Source organism: Leptidea sinapis, chromosome 38, assembly GCF_905404315.1.
Source record: "Leptidea sinapis chromosome 38, ilLepSina1.1, whole genome shotgun sequence".
NCBI lineage: Eukaryota > Metazoa > Arthropoda > Insecta > Lepidoptera > Pieridae > Leptidea > Leptidea sinapis.
Genome location: NC_066302.1, coordinates 5168470 through 5190815, shown reverse-complemented (window position 1 = coordinate 5190815; position 22346 = coordinate 5168470). Strand labels below are relative to the sequence as shown.

The 22346-nt window shown below is 34.6% G+C and overlaps 1 protein-coding gene across 1 annotated transcript in view; it reads left to right on the top strand.

Moving 5' to 3' along the window:
* LOC126975822 (ankyrin repeat and BTB/POZ domain-containing protein 2) overlaps positions 1 to 22346 on the top strand; it is a 108641-nt gene that overhangs the window by 12693 nt on the left and 73602 nt on the right. The window contains exon 2 of the mRNA XM_050823847.1: positions 17215 to 17421. Coding sequence (XP_050679804.1) covers positions 17215 to 17421 — 207 coding nt within the window. The remainder of the gene's footprint in view (positions 1 to 17214; positions 17422 to 22346) is intronic.

The following is a 22346-nucleotide window of genomic DNA, read 5'->3' as shown; positions in this document are numbered from 1 at the left end:
CGATCGCAGAAGTGCATAAATAAAAATTCGTTTTGTACGTTTTGGGATGCCGCGATATCAGGTATTCCTGCGGGGTGGGCTGCGGTGCGAGGGGGGGGGGGAGGTACGGTAAGCAGCCGGACTCGCCGGTATAATATTTTCCTGCGTTGTTTTAGTCGTGTTGCTTGGAGCACACCTGCTGACTGCCTGACATTGTTGTGACATTACAGTTTTTTGTTGACGAATACGATATTGTGAACGGAATACGTGCACTAATGATCGTTACGCAGAGTTTCTCTGTTCTTTTTTAAACTTAATTGGATGAGATAGGCTTTATTTCGTTATAGGTGACTGACTGGTGACCAGTAATAACTAGTGAACCTTACCCAACACCAATAATAATAAATAAAGATTCAGTCTCGTGCCAGATTTTAGCGACTCAACGTGTCCTGAGGATGCCTCGTGTAGAGACGAAACACGTGTTGAATTGTTTAAAGACAAATATTGGCGTAATTAACAGTAAAGAAAACTCAAATCATTTGGATAAATAAAGATTTTTTTGTGAACGTTTTATAGTCCGTAAGAATTTTATTTTTCTTGTCAAGTAAAACGTTTCTGAAATTGAAACTGGCACAGAAAACTAGCGTAGGTAAAGCAAGTTGATAGCAATATTATAAGGAATAAATAAATAAGGGTAGTGCCACTATCCGGCGCAAATACTAATTCCCATCCCTCCACTATAGTATGAAAGCGGTCTTGGAAGAGATGCTCCTGGAAGGTTTCTATTCTGCCAGACTTAGGGATCCTCCCCGAGCGTTATACCTAGGGCCGACTTTCGTAGTGCATGGAGGGCACATTATCGTTGAGGACTAAGGAAGAAACAACATCACAGCAAATTGATCCACGAAATTCAAAGAAATAAACATCTTAACTGTTGCCTCTCAATACAATACTCGTAAAGCAAATGTTTATCTCAATCTGAGCCAAAACCTCAATTATGTAACCCAAAACTGTATAACTTCTTTCTTTCGTAACTTAAATATAAGAATATTGTTGCGCCCGTTCTCCTCAGATCTGAGGCATTCCTTTTGGAATGGGTGGTTTTTGACTTTCAATAAGTGATTTTATATCCTATTTTGAATAAAAATATTTGAATTTTGTTTTTTTTTTTATGAAATAAGAGACGAGACGAGCAGGACGTTCAGCGAATGGTAATTGATACAGCCTACCCATTACAAATGCAGTGCCGCTCAGGATACTTGAAAAACTCAACAATTCTGAGCTGCACTACAATTGCGCTCGGCACCTTGAGACATAAGATGTTAAGTCTCATTTGACCAGTAATTTCACTTGCTAAGGCGCCCTTCAGACCGAAACACAGTAATGTTTACACATTACTGCTACATGGCAGAAATAGGCACCGTTGTGGTACCCATAATCTAGCCGGCTCCCTGTGCAAAGGAGCCTCCCACTGGTAAAACTGATGTAGATACATACTTACATGTTCTATAAAAACCCACATTCATTAAATAGTATTTTACTTGTTCTTACATATTATACTGTACACTATATTATACTTAATAATAAAACTTATATATAAAATTCTCATGTTGCGGTGTTTGTAGTTAAACTCCTTCGAAACGGCTTGACCGATTCTCATGAAATTTTGAGTGCATATTGGGTAGGTCTGAGAATCGGACAACATCTATTTTTCATCCCCCTAAATGTTAAGGACCACCACACGAAATTTATTTTTTTAATTTTTTTGACATTTTTTTTTAAATTTGTATCATTATGAGTAAGAATTAAAAAATACATACAACTTCAAATTTTCACCCATCTACGATCAACAGTTACTTTTGTATCGCGATTTTAATATCGGCAATACTACTACGTTTGCTGGGTCAGCTAGTATTAATTCTAATTCAACAACATATTGTTTTAGGTATATATTTATGACTTGTTTTAAGTCTAAGGTTTCGTGCCTAAAGTTTTAATAACATAAACAATTTTAATATGAAGATTTTTATCCTACGAAACGTAGCAAATGTTAAAGTCAATGATAACATTTATCAGGATTATGACGTCACGGCAGTATTTCCGATGTGATTGGCTTGTGCAAATTTCTACTCGATTGAAATTATTATAATCATAACAGATAGTCAAGCAGTCGATCGGTTACGGCATTAAGGCGACACTAAATGCCGGCGACCTTGAGCGATATGAGTTCATTTTTGCGTCGAAAATTTAACATTTTAACAGGCGCAAACAGTTTAATTGCTTACAATCCTCATTATTGATTACTAATCTTAATAAATGTACCAACACAAAAAAGTAAAAGCTATAAGAACAACTTTTATCAGAGCAGTATACTAAACAAATGCATCATGCCGAGAAAAAACTTGTTTAACTGCAAACAAAACTGGTAGTTCATAATAGCTCTGGAGTGTTAAGATTAACTAACAGCAAGCAAAAGTAACCTACAAGTAAGACTTAAGGGTATGTGTAACAGGATAAAGTAGTGTTTATAGCTCCCAATGCTACATTTTCACCACAAAACTTGTCTAAAAACCACCTTGTTTGAGTGTTTTCTGATTAATCTTCGCCTTAATACGAACTACTTAAATTTAATTACGTGCTGTTAATCACTAATTTCTGCTCATGTTATGTAATCCGTTTAGCATAATTATACTTCAGTTGCTTAGGTATATTATGTTACATGAATTGAAGAATTACTTGTAAGCTTAATGTGACCTACTGATATTGAACATCATACCGGGACGAGTACATCCAATACCATTATTTTTCCAATACCATTCTGTTACTAATGGGAGGATGCACAGGATGCCGGCGAGATTATGGGTACCACAACGGCGCCTATTTCTGCCATTAAGCAGTAAGGTGTAAACATTATTGTATTTCGGTCTGAAGGCCGTAGCTAGTGAAATTACTGGGCAAATTAGACTTAACATCATAACATGTCTCAAGGTGACAGAATAGTTAGGTTTTTCAAGAATCCTGGCTGAACGTCCTGCTCGTGTCGTCCCTTATTGTTATAAAAATAAACCTTGTATGCCTCGGAACAGAAAAAAGGAGTTTATTATGTTCTGTGTTCTACGCCACGTGACCTGCAGCCCACTTCAAATTCTCTTCAGTCATTTCGTATGCTCGTGGGCAGATCTATTACTAAAGCTTTTGCTCTCGTATTCCGTTTTTCGTTTGTGTTTCAGTCTTATATACTTCTGTGTCTACTCCACAGTTCAAACACCTTTTCATCTTTATATATGAGCCCGACGTTCAATATCGAGATTATTTTGTTACTAAAACTTAGCATGAAAACTTAATAAAGCAGAAACTCTAAGCCGTAGATAATTTATACGTATAGATAGACTGTGACAGCTGTGAACACTTCGAAAATTAATTGAGGTTGATTGTTAACCTCTATTTTGAACAATACACGCACACTCACACAAAGTGACATACAGATTGCGAGTGTTAGACGTAGATTGTCACGCACACTAAAATATACCTAGCCTGTTTTTATCAGTTGTCTTACAGCAAAAGACTCTTTCTAGACCACGGACTAGTAAAAAAATAATGACTCCGTGTCACCTTACATAACAGTGTTGCACCAAACAGGCCGATTAGCGTGTAAATACATAGCCCCACGCACAAACTTACACTAGTGCAGGCCGATAGGCGGCCATTATGAGAATTGTCATCGTCTGTGACAGGTCAGTTTGCGTCTCAATAAAATATTTTAAAATGCCGTCGTGAGTTGTGAAAAAGTGTGAAAACGATACTTTATAAGTATTTGTATGTTTTGCCCATATATGATTACTTAAAGGAGAAAAAATTGTGTAACTAGTATCCCCCGTCTTCCATCCTTCTTTTTTTACTCGTCCGTGATCTAGACGTATATCATCAAGCATCTAGCCAGCACCATTGCTTCCTTAAACGTTATTGTTTATTCAATAAGCCCGTCTCAAAACGGTACTAAGAATATTTCTAGAAAATTCTTGGACTCAGAATCCCGCTAAGCACACGCATTAGTTCGTCGAAAGTCTTAAGGATTGCGGAATGCAGTACAGTGTCGGCCTCCCCACTAATTAGCCAGTCCTCGCCGGATCACGGCAACGTTGCGATACTGGATTCAGTTGCTTCCATCTCAGCAACAACTTTTTATACAACGCATTATGTATGAGTCACCACTTTGAATATGTCCAGCTTCTTATTACCTTCTTCATAAATATTCAAAACCTTTTATCAATTATGTTTAGCGGGTTATGATGTCCGTACAGGGATCACTGCCTTATCGGAGAAGACTGGTGTTTTGTACGTCTCTGCACGCGTTCAAATTTCAAAAATAAAGGCTTTGTTAAGGGGAAGAGTAAGCAGAAAACACGCAAACATGGTGTTTTTAGACAAGTTTTGTGGGGAAAGTATAGCATTTCGAGCTATGAACACTTCTTAATCCTGTTACACATGTCCTTAAGTCTTATTTGTAGGTTGCTAATGTTTGCTGTTGGTTATAGTTAACACTGCCGAGCCTTTTTGAACTACCACTTTTCTTTGAAGTTAAACAAGTTTTTCGGCATGGCGTGACGCATTTTTTTGGTACTTCTCTCAGAAAAGTTATAGTTTACATACCCTTAAGTCTTACTTGTAGGTTACTTTTGCTTGCTGTTAGTTAATCTTAACACTCCAGAGCTATTATGAACTACCAGTTTTGTTTGCAGTTAAACAAGTTTTTTCTCGGCATGATGCATTTGTTTAGTATACTGCTCTCATAAAAGTTGTTCTTATAGCTTGTACTTTTTTGTGTAGGTTCATTTATTCAGATTAGTAGTGAATAACGAGGATTGTAAGCATATAAACTGTTTTCCACCCAAGAATTTTGAAAATATTGGCTTTGTTACATAGATGGCAGGCCGGCAGCCGTGTACTCGTATCGCTCAAGGTCGCTGGCATTTAGTGTCGCCTTAAGCATTAAATTCCACATTAATATATAATATTAATAAAAAATAGCAATGAAATCAGGTATTATTTAAACCTTCTTCTTGGAGGTACAATTATATTGTAGTGGAGGACAGTTAGATACCGAGAGATTAGTACACAAATATCATTTGAAAAACAAAATTTTATGAACGATGCGGTACCTCCCGTGATGCGGTAAATCTTGTATGCTTTGATCAACTCTCAGGTTGTGGCTTCATCTTCAGGATCTACTTTATAATTGATAACCTGCTCTTGTTTTTCAAATTTTATTTGTGTATTAATCCTAGAAGTGAGGGTTATCACTTTAAAAACATAACAAATTGTTTATGAGAGATGCCAAACTTTATCATGGCATATGCTACAAACTTAAATAACATTATCAACATATGTGTGGCGTTCCTTTAGTGTGGTTTTAGAAGAACTTTTTGCTACGTAGAACCAAACTATAACCTGAGCTTCCTTGCTTGTGTTTTCAGAACTTCATAGGTACTGAAAATTTAGAATTATTGAAGTTAAAACTTCTTAGCACTTTTCTTGGGATGGGTATAAAATGTTAAACTCGCGTCAGGACACGTGGCCTGATCGAAAACTCGTAAGACAACGTAACTAATTATAGTTCGGCTATTTCGACTTATTGATCATACGGTCATATAAATATAAATTGTAATTTTTTGTGTACGATAGCACAATAAATGAATATTGTATTTAACCACATAACCTGTACAGCCGAGTGGTTAGCGATGCCTACCTACCTACGATGTTTGTTTCCGAGACATGGATGTTTATATGTATTTATGTATGTTTATATATATTGTATTAAAGGTGTGTCAATATTACATAAATGAAGATATACATATAAATAAAGCAATTCGTGCGAAATTATTATTCTCTAACCATTCCAAAATATTCAAAAATGCTCAACGTTAATGTTCAAGTTTTCACTTCTGCCGGTAACCTGTACTTTTTACTTTTTTTTCATTAGCTTCAGATTTCACGAAGATAGTTCTATGTATTCCAAATGACTACACGCCATTGTATAATGTTTCGGTACAAATTAAATTTAACTGAATGCTAATTTTCAAATTTTATTCATCTTAATAATTATATTCAACAAAATTATTTCCGATTTTAAGTATTAATACTTTCTTGTACTACTATAATAGGTATATTCTTTGGTATTAGCCCTAACTAATGGTTAACTCAAATTAGAGCTAATCTATTTCTTGTTACTGTTACGGAAGCGATCTGATTAACATCATCAATAAGATTTATAACTGTTGTAATTGTTAGGTTAAACATTTCATTATGTAAGTTATTTACCTAAAGGATTACAACGTCTTTGCTTGCATTGTTATCGAATGAATTATATATTTTTTTAATAACGGTTGACGGGTGAACGGTGAGAGCGGTTTCTTGTGAGAATTCTTTATCTGATGATACTCTATAGAAATATAATTAATACACTTATGTAGTATGAGAAATATCAAATCACAAAATAACTATTATTCCTACACTTACATTACAGTTCGTTTTTTTTAATAATAAATAGATTTCATACTAAATTTGAGTAAATAGTTCGACTAAGTACAAATGCTTAAAATATCTTACTCATAATAATAATTATATAATAATATAGCCATTTATCCCTTACGATGAAATATAATGTCTCTATTTAAAAAATGAAATTTAATTTTTTAGTTAAAAAGCTAGATTAAATTTGAAAGACGAGAAAACCCTATAGTTTAATATTTTAAAAAAAATTATATTATATAAAAATTTTAAATATATTTTATTGGGGTGATGGAAAAATAGAAAAAACTTCTAAAAAAAGTGTACATTTGAAATATGTTAGTTTATCCTTAATCTAGGTTTTTAGTACACTTGTTATTTTTTCTTTTTTTATTAATAATTTTTTTATAAGTGTTGATATACTCGTGACTTATTATATGATTAAAATATATGAATATTATATTAAATTTAAAGCCTAAAAGATCTATCTCTGCAATATTATGAAGCGAATATCAATTTAAACATATTTTTTTTTACATCTAAGTGTAAAAAATAAAGCGAACCCGCTATTTGTTCGGCATTGTCAGTTAAATATTCAGATCCGCTGGTCCAATTCTATGTATCGTATAATGATCCTCAATTACGTTGGAATGTTTGTGTGGTAAGAATGTCCAGGGGTCACGTGAATTCGGTTACATGGCGGTGTTTGTACTTCGGTGGGCAGTGGCCGACATACCCGTCTCTTACTACGGTCTCTGATGACTAAAGGTCGGAACGCATTATTACAGCGGCGCTGCGCTGCGCGTCGCTTCACGTCGCTAGACGGTACCTATCGCACTACAACTGCAGTAAGCGGCAGCTCGCGTCATTTGCGCGAGCAACGTTACAAGATGAGTGTTGGTGACGAGGATTTTGGTCATTATTTATTTGTTGTGTGCAGAAGGAGAACCTATTAATAGAAGAGAAATAAAAAAAAGATATCAAAGCCAAATAAACTTTATTCAATTAGGCTTAAGCTAAGCGCTTTTGAATCGTCACTATACATATTTCTTTTAAATTACCGAATGTAACATGTTTCGGAAAAATTAGAGCTATTGAAAAAGAACATACAAGAAACACAATGGCCACTCTTTTCAATCAATAGAGTATTTTACAATGGCTGTAATATACAAAAAAAAATAGTTTGTAAGTGTATGCATCCAATATAAATCAATTAATTCATTTATTAAATTTAACTAATAAGTGTAGCACTGAGCTGCACTGCGCGTCGCAGCGCTGCGCGTCAAAATATTCTCTTGGAGGCAACTCTGCCGCGACGCGCAGTGTAGCGACGCTCTAGTGCGACATGCTCCATACAAAATGGTTGAAATAATATTTTGACGCTTAGAGGCGCGCAGTGCAGCGCTAATGCGGTACGGCCTTTAAGCTGATAATATTTTGTTAGTCTAAGAACCGAATAGCAAACGGTTATTAAGTTTAATGGATGATTTCCTACTACTTGGCTAAGTCGAGTTAGTAAGTCTATTGTGGGGCGATGTATATGCTTTTACAACAAGATCCCAGAAAATGTTCAAAACAAATGTACCTATTACGATATTCAAAATAATTGTTTAAAAACGTTTGTATGGTAAAGGTTACTATAACATAAAATACTTTCTTAACGATACTACAGATTGGGAATGGAGCGACCGCCCTCAGATTACTAAATAATAAGATTATTTGTACAATATTACTTTGTAAACATATATTTTTGATGAAAAAAAAGCCCGGTGAGTTTGTTGCATCCATTTTTCTTAAGTCTGAGGCATTCGTTTTGGAATGGGTAGTTATAGACTTTCAATAAGTGATGTCCCATCCTATTTTGAATAAAAATTGAAAATGAATATAAAAAAGTGTGTGTATACTTATGGTTTTAAGTTTCATTCCTCGTGCTATTTTACGTTTGTAGAAAAAACAATATTGTAATAAAGAAGGTACAAAATACAACCAATAAACAGATTATTAAGCCACATAATATAGTTAAATAACGTGTAAATATCATTAAATTTTTATTTTAAAACTTGTATATTGAAATTTATTTATTTCTCGCCCATTGGTTGACATATGAGTTACAAGAGGCTTGGTATCTGAAGTATGATACAAATAGTTGACAAACTAACATCAGGGTGTTCAATTTGCGTGACAACTGACGAGCTGCGCGTGCATCGTATACTAAGATGGAGTAACGGGCATGGATGGATATCTATACAGGTGTCCCAAAGTTATGGGGACATGAAGGGAAGTACCTTAAATATCGTAGATAGGGTATTTTATTTATTTATTATATACAGACACTTTATCACATAATATTACATTATATTTGGTCCCTATACTAGGCGTAGCCTGTCCTGTAGGCAACCAATTTACATCCTAAGGTTAACAATATGAACCGAAAGGTCAAAGAACAAAACTTAATGTTATTTTTAAAAGTTATTTTAAATGTTATTTTGAAAAGAAGACTTTATGTTATTTTTAAAAGTTAGTAATTCTGCATTCAAAGATTTTTTAGAAGTCTTCTTTCAGTAAAATACCCTATCTACGATATTTAAGGTACTTTCCCTTCATGTCCCATAACTTTGGGACATCCTGTATATCGAGTATATGAGTTTTGAAGAAGTTATAAAAAAACATTTGTAATGTATCCGTAACTATTCGATTGGAACAAATAAGTGGCTCTCTCTTGTGCTAGGTACATACTCAAATTTCAATGTCTGTGTCAACGTTGCATCGTCATGCTCGCTTAAATGCCTCTGCTTGTGGCGGCGACGTGGGGCGGGTCGTTCCCTTCCCTAAAATATGGTCGAGTGAGGCGATGGCTGGTCCATGCGTCATGCTCGTGAACGGGTGCTATTCGTGGTGGATGATCTTGTTACCGGGAGGTCTGCTTGATGTGTTTTTATTATTATTATTTCCTTTAAAGTTAAAATTATTATATATTTTATTTTATGAAATGCTCACATAATGCCTCTATTTATTTTCGGTATGTGTGGATTGATGCATCTACTATACTCAATAACTCTTGTGTTTATAACTATTAATTTACTTTTTTTTTCTCTGACTCGTGTAAGCCTTTAAGTTTTTGACATTTGAGTATTTTTGTTGCGTCACTTTGCATATTATATTGTAATTGAAATGATTTGTAAAACAATTAATATGTACATCTTGACTTAAAAGAGTGGCAATGAGTTTCTTGCTACTTCTTCTCATTAGCTCAACCCTTTAAGAAGCAGAACGAAATTCAATAAGAAACAATATTTTTATTTTTTTTTGACATTCATTAGTGTCATTTCCGTGACCTCCATGAATAAAGTGTTTTTGAATTTGAATTTGAAATCGGCAACACAAAGCTTACATATATATAATTTGTAGTCTGTCAATACTCTTACCTCGTTTATAAATCCACTATATGCATTCCAGACAAAATCACAAAATTGTTAAGTTAAGTTCTGGCGTCTGTTCGAAGGTGTGGTCTGTCAAGGGGTCAAAGACAATAGATAAGCGATGAACCCAACATCCTGCAATCAGGAAAACATAACTTACTTACATTAATAGTATTACGTAGTAACTGTATATTAATAGTATTCACATATCTTTAAATTTTAATGATAAGTTATTGAAGTAAAACCTGTTTAGGCGTGACTTGGGGGTAACTCAGAATATTTATTCTAACGGAAGTACCTAACGTTAGTACTTCCGGCAGAAAAAAATAATTGAAACAATTTTTAACCATTATAATTTAATGGTTTAAAAAATTGTTTCAAATTGCTCAGTAATATTTTCTGAAAATCTCCAAGAGTATTTGTTCATTTATGACTACTTTGTAATAAATAATAAATAAAAGTTCTCAGGCTGAAGTTTGCGACATTTTTCTTATACACTAAGTATAGCCCTAATTTTTCTTCGTCCATCGGACAGGAGCCTATAGAGCCATATTCGTTAATAAAAGGCAAAAAAGGCATTTATTTTCTTAAAATTGATTCCTGTAGAATTCTTTTTGATGTCATTTCTAATAACTACTAGATACTACTACCGCTTCGGAAACAAATAGCGCTCTGAGAGAGAAGAAGCGGCGTAAGAAACTCTCCCAGCATTCTTTTTTTGCGCTTTTTTCAATAAAAATATACAATATTCTACAGTCATTTCTATCGCTATAAAATAATCACAATCTAGTCCCAGACTGTCCGATCATTTAGATATCAACAGTGGAGTAATAGGATTTACGACAGAGCCATTTTATTATAAAACATTTAAATTTATTTATAGATAATGCCTGAACAGTGGCTGGGACTTTATTATAGAAGTGTATACATTTACCCTTAAAGCTATTATGTATCTTATGAAGCCTACTAGAATTAGTTACAAGCAATCCCTTATTTCTAGTGATATAATAATGAAAATCACTATTAAGAGCAAAAAGGTGACGATTTTTGTGAACGTATATTAAATTTTCATAAATGTACTGACAATGAACAGTCATAATACTTATTTCTTTAAATTTTTCTTTGAGAGACTGTCTATAACCAAGCTGATATATAGAACGAACAGCTCTCTTTTGCAGAGCAAACACTATATCAATGTTAGCAGCATGACCCCATAGTAATATACCGTACGTCATGATAATATTCAATAACAATATTATTTATATTGATATCTTTGTTATTAATAATTTAATTATTTTTATTCAATTATTTATTAGTAACACGGCTTTAATTAATGTAAGTATATATTTAATGGTTTAAATTAAATCTTCTTGTCTTTCAACATTTAAAGAATATTTGTTATATACTGTATGTCCTAGAATAGGTGGGACAAACAACGGCAAATGAAAATAACATATTTTTCATCTCTCCAGCACGAAAATGGCGCTATTGCTACGTGAAAACTCGTGAGGCAAAGTGATTTATATTTCGAACCCCACGTGAACATTCATCCGGGAATTACTCCGCGTTAAAAAAATTAACAATACGATCCGGTGCGTTCAGAAACTCATTTTAGCCTAGCGTATTATCTCACTGTCACAAAAATGTATATGTTAATATCGAAATTTAGATGTATAAATTTTACTATTGCCTTTTTAAAGACTTAATATTTAAAATAAATACTAGTAAACATTGTTTAATACCTATAACACTATACAAATGATTTAAGTTTTCTTTAGTATTAATTCCGCCAATATTTGTTTTTAAAACAATTCGACACGTGTTTCGCCTCTACACGAGGCATCCTCAGGACATGTTGTCTGTTGGCGAGTCGACAAAACTTAAATCATTTGTTTAATTATGGATTTCCGCAAAGTAACGCCTAACTCAATAAATTTACCTATAACACTTTTCTCACTAGTCGAGGTGAAAAGTTGTATGTTTCACACAAGAGCAAATTTTTCTGTCTCGTGCCTTTAAATCACTCACTACCTCACTAGTCTATATTAGAATCACTCGCTACTCTCGTGATTCAATTATAGACTACTTCGCCAATTCGTGATTTAAAGTCAGCACTCGCAGCAAAAAATAACATTGCTCACTTGTTGAACAAATAACTATTGTCTATGAGCTTTCAGGTGAGCAAAAAAAGTGTATATATCTATCTGTTAATTATTCCTAAAGTTAATTATAATTAAATTGTACTTCAATCACGCGGAAAGGTTTTTTTTTATGGAATAGAAGGACAAACGAGAGTACGGGTCACCTGGTGTTAAGTGATCACCGCCGCCCACATTCTCTTGCAACACCAGAGGAATCACAAGAGCGTTGCCGGCCTTTATGGAAGGTGTACGCGCTTTTTTTGAAGGTACCCATGTCATATCGTCCCGGAAACACCGCACAAGAAAGCTCATTCCACAGATCGTAGTAAGAGGAAGAAAGCTCCTTGAAAACCGCACTGTGGAGGACCGCCACACATCCAGATGGTGGGGATGATATCCTAAATTGTGGCGCGTCGTGCGAAGGTGGAATTCGGCGGCAGGAATCAGGTAAAACAGCTCTTCGGAACACGCCCCGTGATAAATGCGGTAGAAGACACACAATGAAACGACGTCTCTACGCAACGCCAAGTGATCCAGCCGTTCACAGAGCGCTAGGTCCCCGACAATTCGAGCTGCTCTGCATTAAACGCGGTCAAATGGATAAATAGATTACACGCACACACTTTTTGTTTCTTTTAATAAATAACTATATTCTAAAAACATTGTAAATATCTACATAGCGTGGAGTAAAATAGCACAACATTAATATTGTCAGCTGTGGCAACTATCCGATCATAAACTTGCAAGTAATTGTTACACAAGTAGGTAACTAATCATTACAAATTATTCGTTGGACCGGCTGTTGAAATATAAAGGCAGTTAATGTTATATATCAAGTATATTATATTACTAGTTTTATTATTATTGTTACGCCATTAATCACCGTTCATCAACATTCATTGATTATAAATTTATTGTATAGAACCGGTATTTTTTGCGTTAGTGTGTATGTAGTATCTGTACACGAATTTGTTTATCTGTGACCGTAGTGCTAAGTATACTGATCTGAAAACAGTTAAAATGTAGTTATCAATTTGCTTGCGGCGCCGTCGTGTGCCGGCTCATCTCCTTCTCTCAGATACGTGCGATGAGAGCGATGGCTGGTCCATGCGTCAACTCGTGATCAAGTGCTGCTTGTAATGTCGGGTCCACCTGTTTTATATAGTTAAACATTGGATTTTTTTAATGCGACTGCTAATTATGAGAGTAATCACGACCATCATGTTCTCAAAGTATTCTTACACAAATAATGCAACTTATGTTAAAAAATCGGTCCAGACGTTAGGAGATCACTAACATACGCAGGAGAATTATATATGGACTGTATTGAGAATCTAAAAAATCATCAAAATTGGTCCAGCTATTTAGGAGGTGGTTCAATTGTGAATCTAAACCATCCTCGAATCCACTTTAACACACACAGAAAAATTCATTCAAATCGGTGCAGACGTTTAGGAAGAGTTCACTGTCAACACACGTACAGAAGAATTATATATATAAGATATAAGTTTACAATTTATTTTTATACCTACTTTTATGAAAATTTATCGAATTAGGCGTTACTTTGCGGAAACCCATAATTATACAAATGATTTAAGTTTTCTTTAGTGTTAATTCCGCCAATATTTGTCTTTAAAACAATTCGACACGTGTTTCGCCTCATCTCAATTGATTCAGTCTCGTGCCAGCTTTTGGCGAGACAACATGTCCTGAGGCTGCCTCGTGTAGAGGCGAAACACGTGTCGAATTGTTTTAAAGACTTAAAGATTGGCGGAATTAACACTAAAGAAAATTTAAATCATTTGTATACTTTTATGAGACTTATTTAATTTTTAACACGGTTTATATGTTAGATGCAGTACCATATAATTTATTAAATAGGTAGGTATTTGATATACAGTTATTGTAAAATACTTCATTGATTTAAAAGAGTGGCAGTTGAGTTTCTTGTACCTATGTTCACGAGCTATGCTTCTTCCCAATCTATCTTTATATATATATATCTTGTGTGCGTGTGTATGTCACTGAACTCCTCCTAGACGGCTGGTCCGATTTTGATGAAATTTTTTGTGTGAGTTCAAGGAGATTCGACGATGGTTTAGATTCACAATTGAACTACCTCCTAAACGACTGGACCGATTTTGATGATTTTTTTGTGTGTTCTAGTGAATTTGACATTGTTTGTGTCGTCAGGTGGATTCGAGAATGATTTAAATTCACAATTGAACCACCTCCTAAACGGCTGGATCGATTTTGATGATTTTTTTGTGTGTTCCAGTGAATTTGAGATTGGTTTAGATTCTCAATTCCGTCCATATAATATAATTCTCCTGCTCATGTGTATGTTAGTGAACTCCTCCCAACGGCTGGACCGATTTTTCAAATTTAAAACGTGTGTACAGGACAACGCCTGTTGGGTCCACTAGTTTTACATATAAAATTCTCGTGTCACAATGTTCGTTCCCGTACTCCTCCGAAACGGCTTGACCGATTCTCATGAAATTTTGTGAGCATATTGAGTAGGTCTGAGCATCGGCCAACATCTATTTTTCATACCCCTAAATGTTAAGGGTGGTCCACACCAAATTTTCTTTTTTGATTTTTTTGACAATTTTTTTTAAATTTTTTTGATTATGAGTCAGCATTAAAAAATACATACAACTTCAAATTTTCACCCATCTACGATCAACAGTTACTTTAGTATCGCGATTTTAATATCGGCAATACAACGTTTGCTGGGTTAGCTAGTCTATATATATAAAAATGAATTGCTGTTCGTTAGTCTCGCTAAAACTCGAGAACGGCTGGAGCATTTTCATATTTATTCACCTTTTAAACCTTCTCTGGATTTTCACAAATAATTCAAGACCAAAAATAGCCAAATCGGTCCAGGAGCCCTATTACGAAAATCGAAATACGTAGTTTCGGTCCGAAACGAAAGAACGACGAACTTCGATTTAAATCCTATTACCAAAGTACTTCGGATCCGTATAGTGCGGACGTAATTCGTTTCGGAACTATAGACATAAAAAAATTGTACAAAGATGATATGAATGTACATACTTATATTACCGGTAAATCGTGCCAAAACCGATAACAAATTAGAAATTTACAAATAAGTTTTTCGGTTATGTTAACATGTATTTAAATAATGGAATTGCTTTATATTCTGTTTAAGTTATCTATTTAAAAAATAATCCTATTTTACTGCAAGAAAATATGCTTTATTAGTTAAATTAAGTGAAAGTTATATATATGCGAGTAAGTATTATTTAGAATACAATAGAATAGAAACATTTATAGTGGCTTTATTAGTATAATCTCTTCACAAAGTTTTTCAAATAAAGTATGATTATGGCGATAATTCATAACAATTTAGGGAATCAACCATCGGGAATTTGTTTATTTAATAAATATTGCCGGAGTCGACGTCGCTCTCTTGCTCTTTCGAGGTTTTCTTCGTACAAGAAGACCTCTTCGTACATTAAAAAACGTGCCATTTTATAATAAAATAAATATGTTTTATCTAAAACGAAACATATAAGTCTGTCGTTAAAAGTGACGTTGTTGTTACGACCATAACAATGTCAAACAACGAAAACGTATGTGTCGAGTGAATTTAGGAATAAGCTAAACGAAAGACAAAATGTCGAATCTCGAACTTCGTTTCGATCTTCGGATTCGAAACACTTTCGTAATAGAAAAATGTACGATCCGTCAACCGAAACTTCGTATTTCGATTTTCGCAATAGGGCTCCTGGACCGATTTGGCTATTTTTGGTCTTGAATTATTTGTGAAAATCCAGAGAAGGTTTAAAAGGTGAATAAATATGAAAATGCTCGAAATTAAATAAAAACAACAACTTTGTTTTTCCTTTAATGTGTCCCCTGTCGCGCAGTAATCAAATAGAAATAGGTTAAAATGAATAACTAATTAGAATCTTTACATCTTTCTAACTTTCTCAGGAGGTAAAAAAACAAACTTTAATTTTATAATTAATTTTTTCTCATTACTTTATATGGCAATACAACGTTTGCTGGGTCAGCTAGTATAAAATATAAGTTTGTTTTGTTTTTATATGATTTGTTTTTTTTTTAATCAGCTTGGCCGTTTAGGAGAACATTTAATTATATTTTAATACAAAATATTTTTAATCAACTTCATAAATGTAATCATATATTTCATATATTCATAGAATACATTTAATATATATATTAATAATATATTAAATGTAGGTAGAGGTTAGTATTTTTTTCTCTTAAAATTATATTCATAAAACGCTATAAACAGTTGGAAATAATTTTTAAACAATATGTAGATTTCGTTCATTAGCGATACAAAATATCTTTATATTTTATAATAGTAACAGCAGATATTCTACTTGATTTTTTCTATAGAATAATTTTGGTTACCTACCAAACTAGATATATATTTGCATGCCTTGTAAGTAGAATAAGAGAAACTAATATTAATGAAAATAAGACCGATTAAAAAACTGACCTTATGTAAAATGCAACTAAAGATTATTATTATTACTAAGCCGAATCTAAAGCTGTGATCTACAGAGCGCACTTAGAGTTTGCTCAGAATTTACGTAAGTAAAACTTAACTGAGTGTGATAAAACGCAAACTTAACTTTTGCATTCGGCTGTCTTACGGCCGTACCTTATATTCAGTCTATCTCTTTTTTGAGTTAAAAATGGTAAGTATCGTTGACTTTCCTCTCCCAATAAAGTTATCGACGGTAACTCACCATATTCGTACACGCCGTCTGTCAATGGGACGCCGCGACGTATAGCTTACCACCGATACAATTTTGTATGGAAATTGCAATTCACGCGTCCCAATATAAAGCGATAAGAATGACTTATCGGGTATATTGGGACAGCTTCAGATTATTGACAGCTAATTACTGACAGTAGAAGGTAGTAATTTATCTTTATCTGTAGACGGTATATTGGGAACGGCAATTAGCATAAGCTCGGTATAATTTCAGCTGTGAAATGACTATTAAAACGAAATCAAAGATTATAAGAGAGTAAAGTCTAGGTACGCTCTTAGACTTTGCTCAGAAAACTTAGCTGAGTGTAAGCTTAGTATTTTCATTGATTAATCTAAGTTTTACGTAAGTAAGGTCTAAGCACGCTTGTTTGTTTTTTTTTTTAAGTGAGAATGCGTGCGCTGTCACGGAGGTTGCGGCGCGGGTTACGGCGCTTCCCTTGAACGTTGCTGTCCCCGCGGGGCCGGGGGTGCTCGTGGGGGCAGTTCCGGGAGAGATCGGAAGCGAGCAGCGGGGGGAGCGGCAGTGCGCCTGCGCAGGATGGACGCCTCGACGCCCCGCGCCGCATGAGATACTGCGACCGAAGCCTAGGAGGTAAGGCTTACTAAGGCCCAATTTCACCAAAGACACTTCAAACTGTGTTCAATAACTTTTTACGTAAACGAGTTTAAATACCAGTTTGATCTCGATTAAACACACAGCGACATCGCCGATATCTTTTGAGCGTGTTGACCTTTACATGTCATAAACAATAGAATGTTTCAAATACCTGTCAAAACCGTCTTCGATAAGTAAGAGGAAAATCAAGTGTTAAATAGCATTAAAGGCATTTCTTTTCTTAAAATTAGAATTCTTTTTGATGTCAATTCTAATATACTAGACACTACTGCCGGAAACAAATGGCGTTCTGAGAGAGAAGAAGTTAAATATTTATATAACGATAACGAAAGTGACAGCTCTTACACGCGATCTTAGATCTCAATATGTTGAACTTGTAGTATGCCTTTCACAGATGAACAGTAGGACGAATAGAATGTTGAACGTCAAAAATTTGGTCAGCGTTTAAACGCGTTTAGGCTATAGTTGCCATAACTGCATTTAGTTTGTGTTGGTGAAACAAGAATTAAATCTGTAAACTCGTTTACAGTCGTAAGCTTAGTTCAAACTGTTCTAATCACATTCTACAACAATGGTGAAGTCGGGGATAAATTAACTTTGTCTTAAACTTGGCATCAGTTAACATCTTATGTCTCAAGGTGACAAGCGCAATTGTAGGGACTCTGAGAATTTTTGGAATTTTTCAAGAATCCTGAGCGGCATTGCAATGGGCACAGCGTATCAATTATCATCAGCTGAACGTCCTGTTCTGTCTCGTCCCTTACTGTCATAAAAAAAAGATTAATTATCGATTAGTCAAATATCCAGTACTCTGTGATGGGCTCGATCCGTTACCGAAGACGTAGCTTTATTTTGGTTTTCGTGTCGCAGCTATCACGGGGAATTCTCCGGGGAGCTATTTAACCTGATTCACGTCACTGAACTTGTTCATCACGCTATACGCTACATATATCATGGCAATCAAGAACATAACCCAATTATGCACAACCACGATACTCGGTTGAAGTCCGCTGTTCGAGGTTCCTAGAATCAATAAGTACTACGGGGATAGAACTCTGAAAAAACGCCTACCTTATCTATTAAACAGATTGCCTGAGGACATCCGCCTAGAAATCAGTAAAAGAAAATTTAAAACTAAACTTAAGAAATATTTATTGTCAACACTGCCTTAAAATTAGATTTTTTATTATATTTTTATCAATATTTGTTAATTACACTTGTATAAAATCAATGTTCTAATAAGCATTAATGTATTACAAAAGAATTGATCCGGCAGACAAACTGTCCGAACAGTTTTGCGGGACTATGTTAGCTTTTAAGATTTTTTCTGTAAATGATTAATAGTATAAATAAATAAATAAATAAATAATACCATCATCAACACCTGTTTTTCCAAGTTGGCATAACGTGGGCAGACCCAACATGACAGCGTTCTTGCTGTTCACTTATATCACGATTAAACATAGTCACCAGACAGTCGTACGTATTGTTAAAGACGGTCATACATACAAACCTCGGCCGTATATAAACTGGATAAGAGAAGCTCAAGACAGGGATAATTGGCTTTCTTTGGAGGAGGCCTTCACCCGTGGAGGGGCTCATACAAAATGACAAAATAAAAATTAAAAATAATTTAGAAATATAACCTTAAACACACTTACTAACATGACTCAACCAAATTTGTATTTTGTTTTAAGATATAAGGCCTTTTATTACATATTGTTAAAGAAACAAATACGAGACAGCCCTAGCGCTACTGTTCAACATCAAAAGAGATCACAATGCGGGGCACACGCCACAAAATCGAAAGCGCATAAAGAAACAAACACTTAAATTATTAGTTGGCTCGTAAATTTGCTTAAACATAAAGGCTTCCAGTATTTATTGGTCACGCGCTCAATTTAGGTCAGCTTCCTTGTTAGGGCTGCCTACGACATTTTTGAAATATCTTTGTAGATATTACAACAGTCTCAATGCAAGATAACTGTTGCCGAGAGTACGATTAATTTTTATGGTAATAAGTGATTATTGTCAGTGACAATACAAATAGTCCACTTGGATATATACTAAGTTCAACACGTGTTAATTTAATTTATTGTAATTATTTCAAATCTAATTTGGGTTAATTATGTTTGCCTACTGCAGTAAGGCTTTTAAGAGGCCCTTGGTGCATTCGTAGGATTTGGTCGATTTGTTACTTATTGCAAGTAAAATATACAAAAATTATTTGCAAAATCATATAGTAATTCAACCTTGCACACTTTGAATAACCCAAAGCTGAATTAACATTCATGTCTGTCTTGTGCGCATTTGCATAGTACTAACGAAAGGCCTGTATTCACTTTGATTAGTGCGAGTGCAAGTGATTAGTTCTTGAGGATGATAAGTCCAATTCTTGTTTAGTAGCCCTCTAAAGAAAGTAAATTCAGTTGTTAGGTGTCGATCAGCAAGTATGGACAAACATTGAGAAGCGCGCTTACAATTGCAAGACGTATCTACGTAAAGATATACTTAACGCGGTGGTATCTGAAACCGAAGATCTTTTGAAAACTGAACATGCTAGACGAAAAATATGGATATGAAAATGGATTAATAGAAAACCCATTCATGGTGCAAGCTACCAACTCTTTAAGAAACAGAACACGCTTCTAATCACGGTACTACGCAGCCAACTAATCCCTTGCACTAATCAGTGGCTGTCCATACTTGTTTTCTCCTAATCACTAATCACTAATCATAGAGAATCCAGGCCTTAATGAAAGCTAGCTGCGTACACCTGTGATGAAAAGTTAATACTCAGGTAGGTCACAAGGGTATTAGTGACGTATATAACAGATGACTGATCTTTAATTAGGCCCATATAATGACATAAGTAACATCCCATAATAGAGGTTGTATGCTCAAAATCAAAATGGTTTCAATTCTTTAGAAAATTTATTGAAGTAGGCGTTACTTTGGGGAAATCCATAATTATAAATTCCGCCAATATTTGTTTTTAAACAATTCGACACGTGTTTCGCCTATACTGAGCCTGAGACTGAGCAGTCTCCTGCCAGAGTTTAGCGAGTCAGCATCTCCTGAGGATGCCTCGTGTTACCACACAAACGTTTATTACCAATTCTTTTGAATTTCGTAATAGATTTCTTTTGAACATTTTCTGAGATCTTGTTGTAAAAGCAAAACATCGTCCCACAAAAGACTTACTAACTCAACTTAGCCGACTAGTAGGCATTATAAGTTTATGTCTGTTCCTGGTGTTAACATTATGGTTTGACAGTTTCTAGCAAATTCACTTATGTGCCTATGTACATACATAACACTATCAAGAATATATTGAGAGGCAACAGTCAAGATGTTTATTTCTTTAAATTTTGCTCACAAAGATTCATTTCAATCGGGCAAACGCTTCTCAAGTTTCAGGTGAACATACATACATTCTTTTTTATATATAAGAATCACAGCTATTTCAAATGCATCAATATCAATCAATGATTAAACAAGATTGACATGCCCTAAAGATCATTTGTCAGATCTAAGCCGTAACATATCACAGAACAAAAAAACCTGAATACCGCGAATTAACCGCGTTCTTAAATAATATATTATTTTGATATCGGTTAATCGTTACCATAACGGTAACTTAACAATTCCCATAAAAATTAAGTTTCCACTTAAACTTAACACCTTGTTTAAATCACCTGTAATCTACACAATATCCTCAATAGTACCTTAAGGTCAAGATATAGCGGAGATCAACATAGGCCGTCTGAATTATCTTCCGCATGTAACCAGAGCCGCATTTGGCAGCCCTGAGGCCCAGCGACCTCGAGGGCCGTTAGCCTGTCGCTGCGTTAATCACGCCCTGGAGACTGTTAAACCTGCTCTTCGGCTTATCTGATCAGCTACTGGAATTACTCTGAACCTATTTTACAACCATACGTTTGTGCGGTACAACAATAGTTTTATGAACAATATATCCGTTTAAAACTTTTTGTATATTGTATTGTATACTTCATTTCCTTCTAAAGGGTACCGTACATTGAGGGTTGTCAACTGCAACCATCTTATGAACCACAATAGTTTATAACATATGACAATAAATAAGAAACAAAATTGTGAAATAAAACTGTCTCCATAGTAATAAAAAAACGTTCCTTTTACAGAAGTATATAAAAAATATTTTTATAATGGTATTAAAATTTGGTTTTGGCATTTATTCTTTCCGAGGGTAGGTTGTTATATATCTGAACTCCCTCTAAGATTAGTATTGTCTGTCTTCCATAATTACTTCTAAATATTGGCAGTACAATATAAACTGGCTACTCGAGTCACAATTCCTTTTTCTTAATGTGTTAGTGTGATTTTTTTTTATTCAAATCCTTGTAAATTAGTACCTAGGCATGTAGTGTGTGTGTAAAATAATTGTCAGATTGTCATAATTTTTGTTTCTGTATAGAATTTTTCACTTGAAGTTAAGTAGGGATAGTGAAACAATAGCTTTACAAGTTTATTATGTGTTGTCTGTACTTTAACTAATTTCGACGTTTTGGATGAAATAATTTATTTGTTTGATGGAATGAAAACAAGATGCATTACATCTAGGAAATGGAATCTGCGTAACGGATTGCCGATGGCATCACTATGGGCTGCGTATCACTCGATCACGTTACCTACTTAGAATACCAAGCCGGCCCTATGCCAGTAAAATTTAAACCCTATTTACTAAGTTTGTTCACCTCAATAAGAGCTCAACTTCCATTGGTCATCAGTTTTAAGATCACACCATAAGATAAATTGATATCATATTTAGATCCACCAACACAGGATTTCAATTGTTAAAATTAAAAGTGGAAGGCTCCTTTGCACAGGATGCCGGCTAGATTATAGGTACCACAACGGTC